The sequence below is a fragment of the Eurypyga helias genome, unplaced genomic scaffold, assembly GCF_000690775.1.
Source record: "Eurypyga helias isolate BGI_N326 unplaced genomic scaffold, ASM69077v1 scaffold42062, whole genome shotgun sequence".
NCBI classification, from domain to species: Eukaryota; Metazoa; Chordata; class Aves; order Eurypygiformes; family Eurypygidae; genus Eurypyga; species Eurypyga helias.
In genome coordinates, this window is record NW_010234761.1 from 12355 (window position 1) to 32058 (window position 19704).

General features: G+C 43.5%; 1 protein-coding gene across 1 annotated transcript; it reads left to right on the plus strand.

Annotated features, from left to right (window-relative positions):
• Positions 1-286: 286 nt before the first annotated feature.
• MEMO1 (mediator of cell motility 1) lies at positions 287-14224 on the plus strand. Its single transcript, XM_010146549.1, has 6 exons — positions 287-353; positions 2260-2372; positions 3751-3862; positions 6324-6400; positions 11806-11910; positions 13523-14224. The coding sequence occupies exons 1-6, from the start codon at positions 287-289 to the stop codon at positions 13652-13654; spliced, it is 606 nt and encodes a 201-aa protein (XP_010144851.1). The 3' UTR covers positions 13655-14224.
• The last annotated feature ends 5480 nt before the right edge of the window (positions 14225-19704 follow it).

The following is a 19704-nucleotide window of genomic DNA, read 5'->3' on the forward strand; positions in this document are numbered from 1 at the left end:
TTCTGCAAGTAACAAAAGCTGCTTTGATCTGGAGGCTTGCTTACTAACTTTCAAGTAATAGTCACTGATAGTTCTTTAACAAATACGTCCCTCGTACATTCAGTCCTGAAACAGTGCTCTCCAGCTCTCTTGGGCACGGATTTTTTTGATCACTCGTACTCTTTCTAGCTCATTGAGGACAAATAATGTGTAAGTTACTAATTAATGTTTAGTAGAAATATCGGCATATTGAAGACCTTAAACAATATTTAAGGTGTTAACACTTTGTACCCTTTGATTTGCAGCCATGCAGGATATACCTATTGTGGATCTTGCGCAGCCCATGCTTACAAACAAGTGGATCCTAATATTACGTAAGTGTTAGAGGTTTTCTTCACAAAGCATAAGATAATGCCATTGCAGTTCTCTGAGAAGTTAAATGTTCTTTTTACATTCTTACACCTTGAAGTACTCAGATTTTAGTTTTGTACTCTTTTTAGTCTTTTGAGCATCCCTTTTGTTTTAATGTCATAAATGTTCAAATTGTTTAGATGTTACAAAAGAATAAATCAGTATTGTTGAAATTGAAAAGGTAAAGCAGTATTTTAAAAAACTATTGAGTGTTAATGGTAACTAAGTGTATAGAAGGGAGGGGTTAAAGGTGTTCTTTTTGCAGGTAATAACATTTAATTTTCTTTATTGCTTGATTTTTCCACTGCTTTTATAAAAGCCCAAGCTGGTGGGGTGTTTTTTTTGGTGGTTTTGTTCCTTTTTTTGTTTTTCTTGTGAGGTTTTGTTTGTTTAACTGTATTAAAATATTTGATCATCATTCTGCATTGGTTTTTCAGTGCAGGATTATGGGCTGAATGCTACCAGGATTCTCTTCTGCTGTGGAGAAAGTGACCAGTGTGTGTATAGAATATTTGAAGTCAGTGAAAGTTACTTGTCATAATTTTAAGTGGACTTGTGTTTCTACCAGCACAACAGTTTAAAAAAACAAACAGACAAAAAAACCCCAACATGCTACTGTATAGTTTGTGCCTGCCTCTGAAAATATGAATCCAGTTATTCTAGGTTAAAGAAATATAATTTGTGTTCTGCTGGCCACAGATTTTTTTAAATGGGAAAAATTTGAAGCATCTGCAGTATTTACTGCCAGTATGAGTTTTGTGATGTTAATATAAAAACTGGCTATGTCTGATCATTTGCTTATCAGATAACATGTTGTAATGCTCTCCAAAGACAATGGTTTTGATTCTTTCTGAACTCTTGTAAACCAAGTGAATTCGTTTCTCTGAAATCAGTAGAACAAGTTGCATTCCCCGAGTTCAGTGACATGGAGTTGGTTGAACTTTCTGATTCACTTGCTGTTTTACCCCATAGGATGTTTAGAATTCATCTTTCAGCTGAAGTGTTGCACGTTGGGATACTCTGGTTTTGTGAACCCTGTAAAAAGTTGTATTTTAGTGTAGCTTGCTACAGCACTCCACATGTGGAGGTGGGAGGTTTTTTTCCCCTTATGTGTCTCCCACCCCTTTTAGGTCAGTGGCAGAAACAAGGTGATCTGATCCTCAATCTGAAAAGCTGAATTTCCTATAGGTGTGTGTTTGTTTTTTTTGTTTAAGTCCTGTGGCAGGAGACCCTTAACATCTAATCAAGCACCAGGAACTGAGGACTTGATGAAATCACATCATGTGTGAAAGTTTGCAGCTAAAGCTATAAATGTGCAGGTCCAAGTCCCTGTCGTTGATGCAACAGCTGGTTAAGAACAGCACTGGAGACTGACTTAAATTTGAATTTGGTGAAATCTGAAGTAATCAGAGTAATCAAGTAAAGAAGTGAAAAGCTGTGAATAGATGATAAATCCATAACCCTCATTGGAGGGTACATACTGGTGGTAGTTGAAGGTGGTGTGTAACTGAAGGTTGTGTTGGTCCAAGGAGAGAATCTAAACATCTCTTCCGAGAGGCTGTCACACATCATTCAGCCTCCACGTGAGTGCAGTCAGACAGATTTCTAGCTGATGAGTGCCCTCTGATTCATAACTTGCTAAAGAGGTTTAAGGCCGCGGGAAGCATTATTGAACTGATGTGATCACTTCTGAGACAGGAGAAAGGGCAGGCCGTGGGGTTGACCTGTGCTCTTACAGAGGAGTAAAGCTCTACTGGTAACCGCCAGGAAGTATCACTTTGCACTTGATTAATCAACTTGTACAGAGACTTGCTTTAAAGTAACAGTTGCAGTTGTCTAAATTGTGGGCTTTTGTGTTAATTGTTGTAGCCGGAAAGTTTTCATTCTCGGGCCTTCCCATCACGTGCCCCTTTCCCGATGTGCCCTTTCCAGTGTGGACATTTATAGAACACCTCTGTATGATCTCCGAATTGACCAAAAGAGTAAGTGCACAATAAAGCTTACACCTCAGGGATTGCTCAGGCCGGAGTATCAGCTGTGCTGCTGCAGTGCTGAGGACTCCCTTATTGCTGGGCTCTTCATCGCTTTGGAGTGGCGTACAAGTCCAAGTCTGTTTTTTACGGCAGTGAAGGCTAACTTCTGACAGATCCTGGTGGGGGCGGGTGTTGCTCTGGGATGTGACCTTCGTGTCCCTCTTGCTCCTGCAAGTAAAGAATTCTCAATCTTCGTTTGTCTTTTCCGTTATGAGCATGGGGCCTCTTGACAAGTGATCTTTCAAAAGGGATCTCGGAATTCAGAAGTGCTACGTGCCCGCTGCACGCCTGTTCCGTTAGTCTGTCAAGTGTTTGGTCTGCAAACCAAGGTGGTGCTTTAATTGGTTTGAGTTTATTTCTGATAGTGGAATAAGAGAGGAACAAAAAGGTGCCTTTATTTGGATGCATTATTGCATTTGGCTTTTTTTTTTTTTTTAAACTGGCAGAGTACCTGCCGAACTTAAACTGTTAGACCATGACATACCGGCCTTTCAGACTAAGCTTAAAGGTGTGAAGAAGATAAATTTGATATTTTGACTTTGTGTTTTGAGGTATACCTCAAAAACACAGTGTCTCTTTCAGAAGGGCTGATTAGCACATCTGTATTGCTATCTTGTGACTGTGATGAAGCCAGCCAGTTCAGGCTCTCTGCGTAGTGCCTGCAGAAATTACTGTCGGTAGCAAATGGTTTGGTTTCTGTAGAACTCCTTCGTGGAGTGGGGAAGGAGGAGGCACAGCCCTGCGTCAAGTGATTCATCCAGTGGAGAGATCTCGGTGTAGAGATAACTCTGCATACCACCGAGTGCACTTAAGAGTAGAAAAGATAACTTATGAATGTGGGCTACTCAATCAGTTTTCACTGTCTCTAGATTTCCTGATTCGCTTGATAACAAATTGTGTTAGAGAGAGTAGCGCACCCAGCAAGGGCTCAGCTCATCAGCAGTTTTTGTTTGTTTTAAAACATAGGATGGTGTAGTTAGTGAAAAAAAGAATTCCGTGACTGGGCAAACGCATGCATACTTTCACATGTGTTTTATTTGTGTTATTTAAATTTTGTATCATAACTGAAAATCTTTCTGGGTGTGCTAACAAAGTCACTGATTCAACGCACTGATTTTGTAAACTGAATCAATTATGTTTACATCGTAACGACTTGAATGTAATTTTAATCCTGAATTTATTTCAAAACAAATGGTTTATGATGACAGCCCTTGGAGGCAAATAAATTGGTACAGTGGGCTTGTCCTGATAAAGATGTGCTGTAGCTTGCTTTTACAGTGCTTAAAACAAACAAAAGTAGTAAAAATTAATCTTTAATTCATTTCAGTTTATGGAGAACTGTGGAAGACTGGGATGTTTGAGCGTATGTCCCTACAGACGGATGAAGATGAACACAGTATTGAAATGCATTTGCCTTATACTGCTAAAGCCATGGAAAGGTACTAGGGCTAATTACCTCTACAAAAATGAACCTTCTGTGCATTAAATATCTGAATTAGCTGTCAAGTGCAGTAGGAAGTAATAATGGTCGTTATGGAATGTCATAGCCTATGTGGTGTAGAAAACTCACACTCCCCCACCCTCCCAATAAGAATCCGGGGGGTGAGAGGGTCAGAGACTGGGATTAGTGCTGTAATAGAAACTGCCAGCACAGCAAACACTTGAATGATGAAATTGGAACGCCCCTTATGAACAAGTTTATATGTTTATATTGACTTCATAGTGATATTAGACATGCTGTCATGAATCTTTCTCAATAGCTGATTTTTTTTTCTTTTGTTCACTTTTGCAATGCACCTCTGACACAAGTTCCAACAATAACAGGTGTTTTATGAGGCAATTGAAGGATTTTTTTTGAGCCTTAATACTAATTTTGAAATTAGGGTTCTGTTTATACCTGCTATTTCAGAGGAGAACTTTCAATCATTTTTCTTTAAAGGTGATAATTTTTGTCAATTTGTGGTGGTTTCCTCCCCTCTCCCCTCTCCCCTTTCTCTTTTTCTTTTTTTTTTTTTTTAACTTTTGGCACATAGTACTTGTAATTTTTCTCGAGTATGAGAATACAGCTGGGTGCTATCTGGAGTATTTTCATACACGTCAGAAAATTACCCGACGCTAGCGCAGCATCTATACGGGGAGAATATTGTTCTTACGTTGCTGACGGTTTCATTGTCTCTTTTCTTTCTGTTTTCCTGGTGTTTCCACTTTGCAGCAAAGATAAATACTGTGGGGTGGTTTGGTTTTGGTTTTTTGGGAGGGTGTTTTCTTAAATCAAAGTAATTTTGGGCTCTAAAACAACTTCCTAGTCGGGCCTTACGCAATTTCATGTATCTTCACAGTTCAATATTGCCCTTCTAAAACATTCTGCAATTTCAGTTAGCAAACCCTGAAAAAACTTCAGATGTTACTTGAATTATAGCCTCTTTTCTTTTGCTTATAAGCCATAAGGATGAGTTTACTATTATTCCTGTGTTGGTCGGAGCACTGAGTGAGTCAAAAGAGCAGGAATTTGGAAAACTCTTCAGTAAATACCTAGCTGATCCTAGTAACCTCTTTGTGGTTTCTTCTGACTTCTGCCATTGGGGTAAGTCTCACATCTTTTTTATTTTAATAGTATGATCAATGTTTTGTAGTGATTTTCAAATCCCGTGTTTTATTGAGCATCGAACACTTCAACTTCCAGTAACTGTATCTTTGAAACTGAAATGCCTTTGTAAAACTAAAAGGAAGATTTCTCTTTTTTGATCTGGAACGATAGGGGAAAAATACGCAGTGATGGGTTTCAGCGTAGCGGAGGGCAGAAATGGGGAAGGTGCATGGGTTTACACGCACGTCGACTGTTTCAAGAAGTGTCTGAGGCTTCTTGCACTTTTTACTCTTCCTTAAGCACCTCAAAGCGACTTGCAAAACTCTTTAGCTCCAAATTCCCTGGACATGGCAACATCCTTCTGACGGAAATAAGTTTTGTATGTTTTACCGCTGGGTAAGAGAGCAGGCGGAGTATTTATGCCAACTCAGCAGAGCTATCCCAGTTCATCTCGGTGGCAGACGTATAAAGACTCCCAGAAGCCTTGGCTTCTGTCCTGCTTTAACACTTTGTTTTCCTTTTAAGTGCGATAGTAGCTGGGAAAGGGGCTGCTTCAGAAAGAGATGTTTTGTGTTATGCAGCAGACCTTCTTCTTCTTCCCGGAGAGGGTGGTGAGGCACTGGAACAGGTTGCCCAGAGAAGCTGTGGATGCCCCATCCCTGGAAGTGCTCAAGGCCAGGCTGGATGAGGCTTTGAGCAACCTGGTCTAGTGGAAGGTGTCCCTGCCCATGGCAGGGGGGTGGAACTAGATGGTCTTTAAGGTCCCTTCCAACCCAAACCACTCTGTGATACTATGATTCTTCCCCTTTTTTTCATGGCCATCTTGGGTCAACTTACATAAGGAACTGCAGATACGTAAGAATGGCTGGGGTTCTGTTGTGGCTAATGAGCCATCTAGCATGAACTTTTTCTTTCAACTGTCATTTATTGGGGGTATTGTGCAAGCAGAAGTAGCCTGACTTCTGGGCTGACTTTGTCAGAGAGGGATAGTGAAATGAAATGTTGCTTTACTTATTAATTTATAGAATTGGATTCCAAGGTTGTAACAGGCAATTAATACGTGATGCTGCAGCGTCAGTTCTACGACAGTAGGTTCCTCTTGAGAAATATAGCTGCCAGTCATGTATGTTTTACTTCGCTTCTGGGCTGCCACTTTGATTGCCCTAGAATTTCCTTGGTGGAGCTAAAGAGTATAAAATAAATGAAGATTACAACTTTGCGAATATTATCATTTCAATTATTTAGTAAGTACTAGGGAGTGTTTTAGCTACAATTTTTCCCTTTTTTATTTTGTACATGATTTTTGTTTCAAGGTCAGAGGTTCCGTTACAGTTACTATGATGAATCCCAAGGAGAAATTTATAGATCCATTGAGCACCTAGATAAAATGGTAAGTTTTCAGATTTGGTGGAACTAACTAACAGATTTCTCCTGTACATTACATTTCTTTGAACACTTTAGAAATTTCTCTAACAAAATATTATAGATCAGCTGTTTTATTGAATGCGTACTTTTCCTTTGTTTACCACGCTAAGAATTTAGCTGTTGTTTTTAGCTGGTATCCTCTGTTTTACTGCCTGCGCACAATATATTGCGGGTATAACCTAGCAAGCGTGATTTGAGCATGAATGCATGTTTGCCTACCTAAAATGCCTTAGAGTAATGTCATTCCTGTCCACGTACCCTCTTACGTTTCCAAGGAGCAGTAAGAATTATGGATTGAGTATTATGATAGTTCGGGCTTGATAACTGTGATATCTGCACATCGATGCAGTATTGTGGTTATGCTGATGGTTTCTGTGATACCCTTTTTGAGATGGAACGGCTGTAGGGGATTGTGCTGGTCAGGAAAACACAAGTCATTGTTTCCTTGGAAGTAGTCTTCCCCCCCGGCCCCTCTCTCTGCAGTAGGTGATGGAGACAAGCAGTAAACTGTGTTTTGGCAAATGGCTGAAAGGAATGGTAAATAGATAGAGATCATTATGCCAATTGTGTTGCATTTTCTTTGCAGTCACAGGAGCCAAGGATTTCTTCTTTAAAGAAGTTACTCTAATAGGTAGCCTTAAAATTTGTCTTAAAGCTGTTTGGATCATTTATGTAACCTGTGTAAAATGTGTTAGAAGAGGGAACTGTTGTAATTCAGAGCATGTTATTTTTTTCTTCCTTGTCTTGAAGGAATAAATCCTATCTGCTGGAGAGAGCTCAGAGATTTTTTGCTTTGTGTATCCATATTGACCTCTATTTTTCTAATATTCACCACTGGAATGGAAACAGTAAATTTGCCTTCATCCTGTTTATCCCACTTTTAATGATTCTTGTTGTCAGTTGAGAGGTTTCTCAAGTGTTTTTCTACAGAGTCCCAGAATTTGCAGCTCTGGGTGTTTTTGCAGGAGAGCAGATGAAGGTGCTTTAGCAAACACTAGTTTCTCTTTGTTAATTTCTGTGGTGAAAGCTTGTAGAAAGACTGGACTTTGGCATTTAATTACTTTTAGTGCATGCATTGCTGTACTGCCCCTTTATTTTGGTATTTAGTCAGCGAAAAGGAAATGACAGTTTTTGTAACCTTGACAGTGATGTCTACTGTTTGGTAACGACTTTTTACTTACAAAACACTTTTTCAGTCTTAACTGAAAAACATGCTGCGTAGCAGTGGACTGTGATGATTTGTTGCCTGTTTCTATCCTGCCATATGTGAACCCATGACTCTGTCAAACTCTGTACGGACTAGGTTTTGCTTCTGGTGAATTTCAGAAATTTGTGTTTAGCAGTGTTGTGGGCACACTCGGGACGCTGTCCGTAACGCCACAAAGATCTCCTTGTCACGCTTCTCCAGCTTTTGGAAGGAGTTTATTCAATTTTGCATGCCCCACTCAGCTAATTCTTGTTTCCTTAGTTAAGTTATGGAATTATTCCTTAGTTATGGAATTTTTTAATGTCATTTGGCGTGCTAAAGAAACTTGGGTTGTTGTAACCACCGGGGCTCTCCGCAGAGCAAACAGCGTTGAGAAGCGACAAACCTGTACCAAACCCAGCAGAGGTTTTCACCTCTGCCATTACTGGCCCAATAGCTTGGTTGGGCCTAACTAGGAAAGCGGTCAGCTGGGTGTTTTGTAAGCAGGAAGGTATTTTGGGTTAAGATGGAATTACTTTTTCCTTAGAAATGCCCTTGTGGGAGGGCAATGGTCTCTTTCTTACCGAGACTGGACCTTAAGTATAGAACCACGATGACTTTCCTGGATAGTGCATAAACAGTGCTAAATGCTGTGGGTATTGAAGATTTACTAAGCTGGTAACCACTGTGAGGAATTTAATTTGCTGTGATTTTAAGTTAGAGCCCTTAGACTCAGCATAAGAAAAATGCAAGCGCAGTGAATATTGCTGTGCAGACATGGGCTTCTCCGTGGTAACTCCTGGTGTGAGCGCTGTACCCTGGGCATACAGAGATGCACCTTGTGACGGGACAGTGAAAGGAGTAAACAGCCCCGTGGTTAATACAGGCATCTTGGGGAAGAATCCTCAAATTAAGAGTTGGAACTGAGGAGCTAATGTGCAATAATTTGTTTGTATGTCATGGCCTGACACCTACCCTCTTTTTAAATAAAAATGGGGGGGTGTTCTGCAAGGTGTCCTGAAACAGTAATTACCTTTTGATTACGGAGAGCCAGAAGTGCCGGCTGCTCCCTTCAGCCTCACTGCCAGGTTGCTCACTTGGTGTCTGTTTGTGAACCCTTGTGCCTCGCTTGAGTCAACGGGAGAGCTCTGTCACCCTGAACCCGAAGGGTAACGCAGGCGCCGAGGAGCGCTGCGCGGGAAAAAAAAGGGAGCCGTGCGCGGCACCAGGGGTCTCTCAGGTGGCTCTAGTGAGCGGCTGAATGGCTTCGGCAGGGACACTGCAGCGTGCCAGCACCTTCCACAGGGCTCCAGCCCTGGAAGCCTCTGTAGCTTGAGCATGGTGCAAGACCACCACTCGGCCTGGGTGCTCACTGCCAGGCTCTCTGCTGTGCCCAGCCAGTAATTGTCCTGCTGGCTGTTTATCTGCTGGGCTGGGTGACTTACACGTGCAAAGACAGTTGGACTGGCCAGTGCTAAGACCAAGTTTGCTTCGACTTCCAGAAGTGTGCTACTGGTCTATGGGGATTTTTTTAAGTGTGAGGAAGCAACTGAAGTAACTGATTGCAAATGTAAACTTGACCAGCCAAAGGATTATTGAAATATAGCATAAAATAAGCCTGTGGGTTGGTTTTTCTGTAGGCTTGTAGAAACTTGGTCCTGCTGGGGATGATGTTTAAGAATGTAACTGCTTTGGATCCTATGAAGTGCCCGTGCTAGGATCTTGTAGATGCCAGACGTCCGGTTGACTAAGGTGCGCAATGTCTCTGCGGTGCCGTCAATAACCACGTGATAAAATGCAGAACTGTGTGATGGTTTGCATTTTTATCATGTGGGTTTTGTCGTATATTTTAACTCTGTTCTAAACCGTGCCCGGCTGAGTTATTTTGAATACTGAAAATGATGAGCTGCAGACTTCTGCTTTTTTTAGAAAAACGAAACACAACCTGACAAAAATGTTTCCTTTGTTCCTCAACACCATTTTAGACTGAGGAACAAGCTTGGTAGTCTTTGCTCCTCTGCCACAATGATTTTTAAATCCAAAAGATTGACAAGTTCAGTACAGCTGAATGCTCATAGGGTATGTGTAAATACCCGTTTCCAATGGATTTTCTCCAATCTGCGATGTATGGCGCTCTGTTAGCATTTGCTGGGATGAACTGCAGAGCTCTCAGTGTTGTGCCGTGCTGAACTGTGCATTGAAATCGGCTTACTAGGCATTCTGATAAGTCCATGTCCATTCATTGGAGGCGAGTGCTCAAATGCCTCTGTCCTGTACGTACCACTGACTTGCAGCTATAAACAGAGTTTCAGAACTGAGCCACCATTTGAATTTGTCAAAAAGTCGTGAAAGGGTTTACGAATGGATAGAACACGTTCTTATGGGCTGTTCAGTGTCTGAGTGCGTGCCTTACGCCTGTTTACTTTGACTCGAGTACGCAGCGAAGTTGGGCTCTGCTTGCATGAGCTGTGTATTGACATGTACGCTTCACAAGCAAATGGGTGGTTCAAAGACATGCTGCTTGAACTGCAGAAATGCAGTGCTGTCTGGGTAACCACTGCTAGTCAGAGAATAGCCGCCTTTAGTTTTTTGGCACTCATTTAGGTTCTGTAGATCTGGAGTGAGCAACAGCTGTAATTAGCTGCCAAGGGTCCAAACACCCTCTCCATGACCTGGGTGGGAAGAACTGAGCTCTTGCCCGCAATTGGTCAGCATAGCTTGGTTTTATTTTTCCATACCACTTATCTCTCTGTGAATTCATCTTATGTCTTGTTTTGAACTGCAAGTATGCAAAGGTGGTGGTTATGGCTGCTGTTCTCTGACCCTCCTGGGAAACCCCAGCTCTTCCAGTGAAAGCTGTGATCCAGTCTGAATAATGAGCGTGTCTGCCAGATCAGCCAACACCCTTGCAGAGTATTCAAGAGGTTTCACTCTTGAGGTGGAGACTTCAGACACACTGACTGCTTCCTGCATCACGATTTCTCCTTTTACCACCCACGCTTTCCCAAAAGCAGGGGAGGGGGCTGGGACAATTGCAGAAACCTAGGGAAAAATCCTCTCCCTCTCTGATACCAACCTCCTGTGGTTCTTATGCAAAGTGTGTGTGTTTTTCCAATCTCTAAGGAAAATCATCCTGTTTAATCAGCTACATTTAAGAAGCACAGCTATGTGTCTTAATGAATTTAGTGTCTAGAGCTTATTGACCTGGTGAAGGGAATTAATAATTTTCAGAGGAGGGAAAAACACAAGAGGATGGAGTCTAACGTAGACAGAAGAGCAAAGCCACAATAAAACCCAGACAGTAATTGATTTAGTCTTGCTCTAAACTACTTCCATTGTATTTGATCTGCTCTGTAGGATGGGGTGAGAGTAGGCTGGATCTGGAGTTGTAGGATTTTTTTTAAGAAGGTAAACGTTTGTATATGTGGAAGGTTTGTTTTCCATACATGTGCTGGTTTTCATGGTATGACTCCATGGGATCATGGGTCTCACTGTGGATGGAGAAAAGGAGGTGTATGTGTGACTGCCTCACATAAAGTGGAAGCATCACCTCCTGGCTTCTACGTTTCTGTCATGCACCAGCGTTCTAGTGCTTTAGAGGTGTTCTGCATCCGCTTTTGATGCGCTGAGCAGATGGTCAGCCAGTGCCCCGGCCTGGCGTGCCTGGTGTGTCCAGGATGCGTTACACGTGCTACGCACCTCAGTTGCGTGTGTCTGCTGCTGATGTGTCTAGGGGTTTTGGACATCCAGAAGTCCCAGGCAAGCGTTCAGCCCTCAGCTTTGTTACCAGGGAGGGGAGATGGAGGCAAAACGTCTTCCTGCTTTCCCCCTTTTAGTGAATTTGTCTGACTATTGCTGTACAAAATGCTATGGAAGTCGGGCACCCTTGGAGGTGAGGATCGGCTGGCTTGCAGGAGGAGCTTTTTCAGCAAGAGCTTCACTGGTATCTGCAAAGATAGCTTCACGGGTCTGTGGATCATTGGCAGCTTGGGAAGAGCTCCTGCACTTTAAGTTTGGCAAGCGGTAACAACAAGTTGAGTCCAAGCTAGAGCTCACATGCCGAGATTCCCTTGGTACAAAGTAGAGGCTTTAACCCGGAGTATTCCGTGTTGTGGTAAATAGGTGACATATGAACACCTGCCTATGAACGTGTGAAGTAATCATTGCTATCAATTCTTTTTCAGGGTATGAGCATTATAGAGCAGCTAGACCCTGTATCTTTTAGCAATTACTTGAAGAAATACCATAATACAATATGTGGAAGACATCCTATTGGTGTATTATTAAATGTAAGTAACTTTTGATTTGTTGAGAGACGTAACTTTTAGCAAAATGCTTACCTTTGTTTTAAACACAGTATCGCTGGAGTATTCTTTTGTTCTAAAATGGCAAGGCTTGAATGAATTTATTTTTCCGAGTGTTCTTAATTCGGTCTCCAGTTTCTGTGTCTTGCTTTCAGACAAATGTAAGCTCTTAACAAGGGCAGAGGCTTTCCAGTTCCCTAAGGCGGACAAGGTACCACGTTCCTTGTTTCAGTGAAATACAGTCATTCGCTTTCTCTTGGTCCTAAATAAGCGAATAAATGAATCTCCCCGAAGAAGCCCATACTTACTCTTTTGAATCAGTACTTACCTATGTGTATGTGAGTGGCTTGTGATGTCTGGCAGCGCTTTTGGGTTTTGTAAATACCATGAGGGATCGCCTCTGTAAGTATTAATGCAGTGCACCATTACCTTGTAAACCGATGGCAATCAGAATTCGGATTAGCTGGTGCTTCCTAGTTACTGTATTCTGCGTTGGTGATGCAGTGCAGACATAAACCTGGCTGAACTTGTCGCAGCAGGGTCGCAGCCGCTTGATAGCGCTGCTGGAGTGCTGCGGATTTGCCATATTGCTAGAGTGAATCCCACGGTGTTTTTACTGTAGTTAAAATCAGAAACGGGAAGCGTGTTAACCTTTTAACAGGGGAAAACTTAATGCCCTGGAAATGCAGTCTCTATGGAGAACACAGAGGAAAGTGGAGTCTACAGAAGTTTGTGTAAGCAGTATCAGTACTGGGGACCTGGACAAGAGGAGGCTCTGAGGAGACCTCATTGCAGCTTTCCAGTATCTGAAGGGGGCCTACAAGGGTACTGGGAGAGAACTTTTTACAAGAGCCTGTAATGATAGGACAAGGGGTAATGGGTTTAAATTGAAATCAGGGAGGTTTAGATTAGATATCAGGAAGAAGTTCTTCCCGGAGAGGGTGGTGAGGCACTGGAACAGGTTGCCCAGAGAAGCTGTGGATGCCCCATCCCTGGCTGTCTTCAAGGCCAGGCTGGATGTGGCTTTGAGCAACCTGGTCTAGTGGAAGGTGTCCCTGCCCATGGCAGGGGGGTTGGAACTAGATGGTCTTTAAGGTCCCTTCCAACCCAAACCATTCTATGATTCTATGATTCTATGACCTCTGTAGCAAAAGTCAGTGCTATGACAACTCTGCAAAGATGCTCGACTCTCACCCTCAGATAATGATTAGTTTTGCAGCGGATCTCAGCTAAACTCTCTTCTTTCACCTCTGCCAAGCGTCACACTTCACTAAATTCTCTTGGTTCATTCTTTTTACTTAATGGAAGAAATCCGATCTAAAAAGTGTTAACATCTGTGTTTCTGTGCAAAATTCCCTATGGAACCGAAAGCATTGTTTTCCAAAGGATCTATTGTGAAAGGTTGTTTAGGATCGCTTTATAGAACTGCATGGCTCTACGTAGCGCGGGGGTGGGGGCACAGCAGGGAGTGAGGTCCCCAGAGTACGACAGGGTACTTAACGTTTCCCAGGGGGAGGGAGAGAGGACTGAGGTCTAGAACACGGCATCATTCCACTGGTACCGTTTAAAAAACCCAGCCTTTTTTCCTCTCTTGCAGGCTATCAACGAGCTCCAGAAGAACGGAATGAATATGAGCTTTTCATTTTTGAATTATGCTCAGTCAAGCCAGTGTCGAAACTGGCAAGACAGCTCAGTGAGTTACGCGGCGGGAGCGCTTATGGTCCACTGACCCGCGGAAGGAATGCTCAGGGATGGTGCCTGCACACATGCTGAACACGGGGTCCCAGCCTAGCCCTTGCAAAGATACAGTCCCTGGTCTCCGGGTATTCTGAAACCTCAAACTAATAGAACTCTCTTCTTTTCTAGTAGGTGTAGTCCTTCCTTAGTTTCAACTCATTTAAAAATGCTTTCTTGTTCAGGACAAGGGAAGGAAGGCTGGTGTGGAAACATTTTGGGATTTCTGGGTTTTTTTAATTTTCCTTTTTGGACAAGATAATGGCTATGAAGGCAGGGTGGCAGACAGTCCTTACAAATACATGTAAAGCATTTACCGTATCCTCAATTTGCACTCTCTGCAGACCTGTGCACACGTACTCAGCTTTCAGAATAGTTTTGCAAGTTGTAAACGGAAAAAGGGGTGGAAGCTTTTTCAGAAAAGAAAAAAAAAAAGGAAAACAACGCATTTATAAATGAACCTGTATTAGAATATAATAAAACTCCAGTATAGTCAGTTACTACCCGTGATGTACAACAGATATCTTCTATTTTAGTTGCTAATAAAGGGCTACACAAACCAAAATAGTCTGATTTAAACTTATTGCTTTGTGTTCTGTATGTGGCTGCTGGTCAGTAACATCCTTTATCCTTAGTTCCTATGCTCGATGATTTTAGCTGTTCTGTAAAATACTTCAGAATGTGTTTTATAGTCAGCATTTGTTACGATTCTACTTCATTTACAGGCTTTTATCTTGGACCTGCGCTATGAGTTCAGCTGTGCAAAAGAGTTCAAAAAACCTTTTGTATATTCTAATTCTTTGGTTTACAATTATCTATAAAATGGTATCTTTTAGTATGTGATATAAATTTGTATCAGAAACATGCTTTTAATGGTTTTTATGCTCAGTTTGATTATTAAAGTGAAATAGATGCACTATTTTTATTTGAAATTGCTTCAAATTGAAAACAAATGGTAGCTTGAAAATGATAATTCTTAGTGTATCTGTCAAGCATTCATAGGCCACAGAAGCTGTACACTAATAAGCTCAAGCAATTACTCTTCAAAGAATTAATTGGGAGGGGAAGGTAAGGTTTCTCTTCATTTTCATTTTTATTCTTTATTCTTGGACTGTGAGTAGAGTTGTTGCATGTTCCTTAAACATCACCACATCTTAAGATTTCTTGAACTTTCTTCCAGCCAAAATAGTGCTGTAATTATTTGAGTTACCATTCCTGCAGTCTTTCTTGCGTTCTGGTAAGAAATGCAAAGTAGGACGGCGGTACCGGCTCATTATCTGAATGGAGATTTCATCCCCCGATTTCAGCTGTGGTCAAGCAACCTCTTGGTACGTTCAGCTTTTCTGAGTGGCAGGGGGGAAATTCAGTTTGTATTATCTTTGGAGCCTGTGGGAATTGCTGCCTGCAAAGTCTTCACCTGACAGCGTACCAGGCACCTCGTTTATTCCTACTTCAACACGTCTTTGCGAACTATCTCCGCTTGCACCGCTTCCGTTCTCCTTACCGCACTTGGCCGCCGTTTTAATACCAACAGGTGAATGCTCCAGTTACAAAACTAACTGCTTTGCAGATGTCCAGAATCCGTCCCAAATACCAAACTCCTCTGCATGTTCGTTCTTTTAGTTGCCTTGTGGCCTTGTTTGTGAAGAGCCTCAGCAGCAGACAGGGAAACCAACTTTCAGTGGCTTCTGACAGAGCAGCAGGCAGGCTGTGCAGGCAAAACTGCGTTGGTAGCCAGTCCCTGTAGTACTTGTCTGACCGTGCCTTACTGAAAAAGTAGTTTGACCTCTTTTTTTTGAAGTCTTTGGTAAATATGAGTTTAATTTGTATTCCCGTACCTGAAGGGGCTACACGGAAACTGGGGGGACTTTTTACAAGGGCCTGTAGTGACAGGACAAGGGGTAACGGGTGTAAATTGGAAGCGTTGAGGTTTAGATTGGATATCAGGAAGAAGTTCTTCCCAGAGAGGGAGGTGAGGCACTGGAACAGGTTCCCCAGCGAAGCTGCGGATGCCCCATCCCTGGAAGTGTTCAAGGCCAGGCTGGATGAGGCTTTGAGCAACCTGGTCTAGTGGAAGGTGTCCCTGCCCATGGCAGGGGGGTTGGAACTAGATGGTCTTTAAGGTCCCTTCCAACCTAAACTAGTCTGTGATTCTATGAATTAGGACTCGGGTTTCTTTCAGTCTTACACCAAATGCTTAAAGCCACTACTGAAACCCCAAGTTAATAGGGACAGGTAAGTATATACTTTCTCTCGAAGGTGAACGTAGCCATTGGCTTCTGAATGCAGACAGCACAGTGGCAGCCTAGTGGTGTGAGACGGCCCTCGTGAAGACCAAACGTAACCGGAAGGGCCTGGAGGCCGTCGGTCAGCTGTTCTGCTCAGCGCGATGTTATGAAATACCTTGCAGGGAAAGGACTTCGCATGTGAACTGTGTAATGCATTTCAAAATAAAGTTTCTGGTTAAAACGGGAATCTCTGTGCCTACTGCCAATAACGAACAGTGACGGTTCAGAAGCCCACTCAGAGAGAAATTTAAAGCTTTGTGAAATCAGCTCTAACCTCACAAGGACTTGTAAAAACCCCGTTCGTGTGAGAGCAGAAAATACCTGATTTTGACAAAGAGCTTGGGTTTGGGGGTTTTTTTGGTCTGGATTTTGGTGGGCTTGGAGGGAGCTGACTTCAGCATCAGTTTCCTGGTGAGCCAGATAAAAATGTGTCGGAAGGAAAAGCAACTAAGGAGGATCACAAACTCTGGTCCTCTCATGTTGTTCACAAAAGAGCTTTATGGGGTTTATTTTTTTAAAATACTGTCTTTTAGAAGTGCCTTTAAAGTACTGTCTACGGAATCCTTAATTCTTCAGGTCAGTGTTTTTGACATTGTACTGGAGGAGTAGGTCGGGTTTAGACCAGCAGAAGCAGCATCCCGCTGCTGGGCAGTGAATGCCTCCGTGGGCATCCGCAGCCACTTTGCTTTTAACGGACTCTGAGAACACGTGGCCCTCCGGCACCTGGGCACTCCCAGCATGCGCCGGTTAGGGGCAGCTACTTCAACTCTCAGCCTTCCTCACCTCCCAACGCCTGTTTGGCTTCGTTGACTTGTTTACTGTTTAGGCCTAGCTCGTGCTCTTGCTGTCTCCCAGTCGGGGGCTCGTTGCTGTGACTCAGGGGCTCTGGCTATTGCTGTAGGCCTTACTCGGGAATTTCCAATTGACCTTTCAAGCGCTGAAAGGGGGGGTGGGGGAGTTTCCATTTGATGCCTGCACACAGAATCTTGTGCCTGTTGTTTTGGTGGTTGGTGTAAGGTTTTTCCATTTCATGTTTGTCCTTTTCCCATTATTCCTTCAGGAGAAATGCTCTCCTCTGCATCGAAGGAAGCTTGGCTTTCAAATTACATCGGTCACCGCGATTTGCTGCTGTTAGTTCCTTGGGCTGGGTTCAGTGTACTAACGGGCAGCTGATCCACTCAAAAGTTGGGCAAAACCATTAGGTTCATAGAGAGAAATATCCCTTGTGTAGGTGACCTCCTGCCATCCTACTTCCATGAGACGCTTTCTGGAATTAACCCTTGAGGCTAGCCTATGAAACGATCTTCAGTGGGAAGAAAAACCGAATTTCAGGATGCAGCTTAGTGCACCCCAAAGATGGGAGGTGTTTTGGTTGGAAGCCCGCAGTGCAGCCAGATGGCCTTTTCAAGGGGTGGCTGCAACACAATGACTTGGACTGGGTCTGTAAGGATGAGCTGACTCCCTTCTCTCAGTAATGCAGACCCTTAGCCCCTATTCTGTCTCTAGAGCTTTTTTTTTTTTAATTTCAGATTTTTTACTTCATTTTTGTCTAATTCTGAAAACAACTTGTCCGTGCATACTGCAGACAACTTCCAGATGCCTGGGGTCATTTGGGGGTTGTCTTACTCCAGCATTAGCTGCAAACTGGCACTGGCTTCTTCCTGTCTTGCCTGGTACCTGTTTAGTACGTGCACCCCCTGGCGCCAGGGTCTGAGACATCTCTCCCATTGCTCACGCCCCAGGGGTGAAAATGCCATGGCAGTGGTGCCTCTGAGTTAAGGAAGAGATTATGCCAGTTTGTTTGCTGGTGGTTTCTTGGTTTCGGTGGGTTGGGGTGGTAGAGGGTTGGATCTTCTGGGAAAGGGCAGAGAAATGAGGTGAATTGGCACAGATGGGGAAAACGGTTGCTTTTCCAACTTCCTGTTTGGGAGCCGACATGCTGCAAAATACTGCCCAGTGTGGCTGCGGCTGGATGCAGTGGTGGGCAGCCTGTTACTGCTGCTTTGGAAAGAGGATGTGTTGGCGGTACGTTGTCAAACGCAGCTCAGTTCATTGAAGCCTAAGGGTGTGAGAATCCCGTGCTGGTATCTTGAAGTTACAGGCAAGTAAAGGTGTCTTGGCCTGTAGGCAAAGGTGACAGAGGGACCCCCACACCTCCCACGTTTCCAAGGTGATGTGTTTGGTTCTCAGTGGACTTAGAAGCTAATCATTCTCAGCCCTATGATCTCCGCTGACATCAATGTAATCCCTGAAAACAGTTCTATATACCTTTTTCGAAGCTTCTGAAACCAAAGTTACTTAATTACTGTTTTCAAACAAAAATATATATCCTAATTCTAGTATTTGTGTTTAAATCCCATTAAAGAATTATCCAGGGTCTCACATCTGCTGTGAGTGAAAGCCAGTAATGAAATTACTTCAATGATGATACAGTACCAGCGCTCTATATGACAGAGGCCTAAATAACAAGAGGAATAAAACATTGTGTTTAGCATTAAACTAGGAACTCCGCAAGGCTAAACCTCTCAGGTTTCTTTCCCCCCACCTCCCAGTGAATTTTAAAACAGTGAGAAGTTGCTTTCCTGAGCCTGTGACTGCAGCTCCACAAGGCTGAGAACAGCAGTGCTCTTGGGTGAAGCCTCTTCTTTGGTAAAAGGTGTTTGTTATGTTTTTCTGCTGAACTCTTGCAGCAGAAAGCAGAGCATTGGCGTCTTGGTGCCTGGGCTGCAGAGGCTTGATGAGGCGCCAGGCCACGCAGGCAGGTAGGGGAAGGTCCCCCTGGGGGTGTGTTGGCTGATACTTAAACGACTTTCCATTTGTCTTCAGGAATTGTTTGAAAGATTTGAAGAGTGAGCCTTTAAGCTCAGCTGTGGTGAATCTGCGTGGAGCTTATGCATATTTTTTTATTATAAAAATCATTTTTCCTTTCTGATCCCAGTCCAGAGAGCCGTTGTTATAAATAACATGTCAGCAAGATGTCTGCAATAAATGGCTGGTTTGGAGATGCTGACTCGCCCCACGACTGCTTTCAGGGAGAAATCATGCTTCCTGCGTCGTAAGAAACGCCTTGGGGTTCGCAGGGCTGAGATGTAACCAAATGCTGCTTTCACGCTGTTCCTGAAATAAACTGACTTGGTTATTGTGTATAAGCACTTTGCTGTGGTACGTGCTCAGCGTTTCATCCATCAGAGAAGTGACGTGGGTGGCAGGGCACTGGGGTGTGTTACTGATGTGTCCCGTGTGTTTTCCAAGCCAACTCCAAAGCACTGGAGTTGCGTGGGAAAATAATTCCAGTGCAGTGGATGACAGATCCATTGTGGCAGGTGTAAGCCTGTACCTTATGGAAACTGTGAAGAGTATCCTCATGTTCACTTAAAAAACACCCAACCCGCAAAAAACAGGACATCAGAAAATGTGTAAACATATTTCTACAAAGAGTAGGGAAAACTTGACCCAGGTGGTTAACCTCCTCACAAAGTCTGGGACAAACCTGGGCCGGGAAGCTTCCTGTTCCGCATCAGCCGCGGGAGCCCTTGGAGCGGTGGCTGCCCTCGGTGGGGCTTGCGGGAGCGGGTGGTCCTGGGGGTGGGCTCCGGATGCCTGGTCCAGGGGCTCGTCCACGAAATGCAGGTGGAGTCTGTGCTGATGAGCAAGGCTTTTGGGAGACCTTGGCTGGCGCTGGGGTGTTAACTTTCACTGGTACGAGTCTCTCGGTCTGCTTTCCAGTCTTGTACGAGATGGTGCTGGGGTCCGGGGT

Coding starts and splice junctions, on each gene's coding strand:
- MEMO1 (XM_010146549.1), top strand. CDS start 287: ATGCAGGATATACCTATTGTGGATCTTGCGCAGCCCATGCTTACAAAC. Junction 2,373..3,750: donor TCTCCGAATTGACCAAAAGA/GTAAGTGCACAA, acceptor AATTCATTTCAG/TTTATGGAGAACTGTGGAAG. Junction 3,863..6,323: donor ACTGCTAAAGCCATGGAAAG/GTACTAGGGCTA, acceptor TTTTGTTTCAAG/GTCAGAGGTTCCGTTACAGT.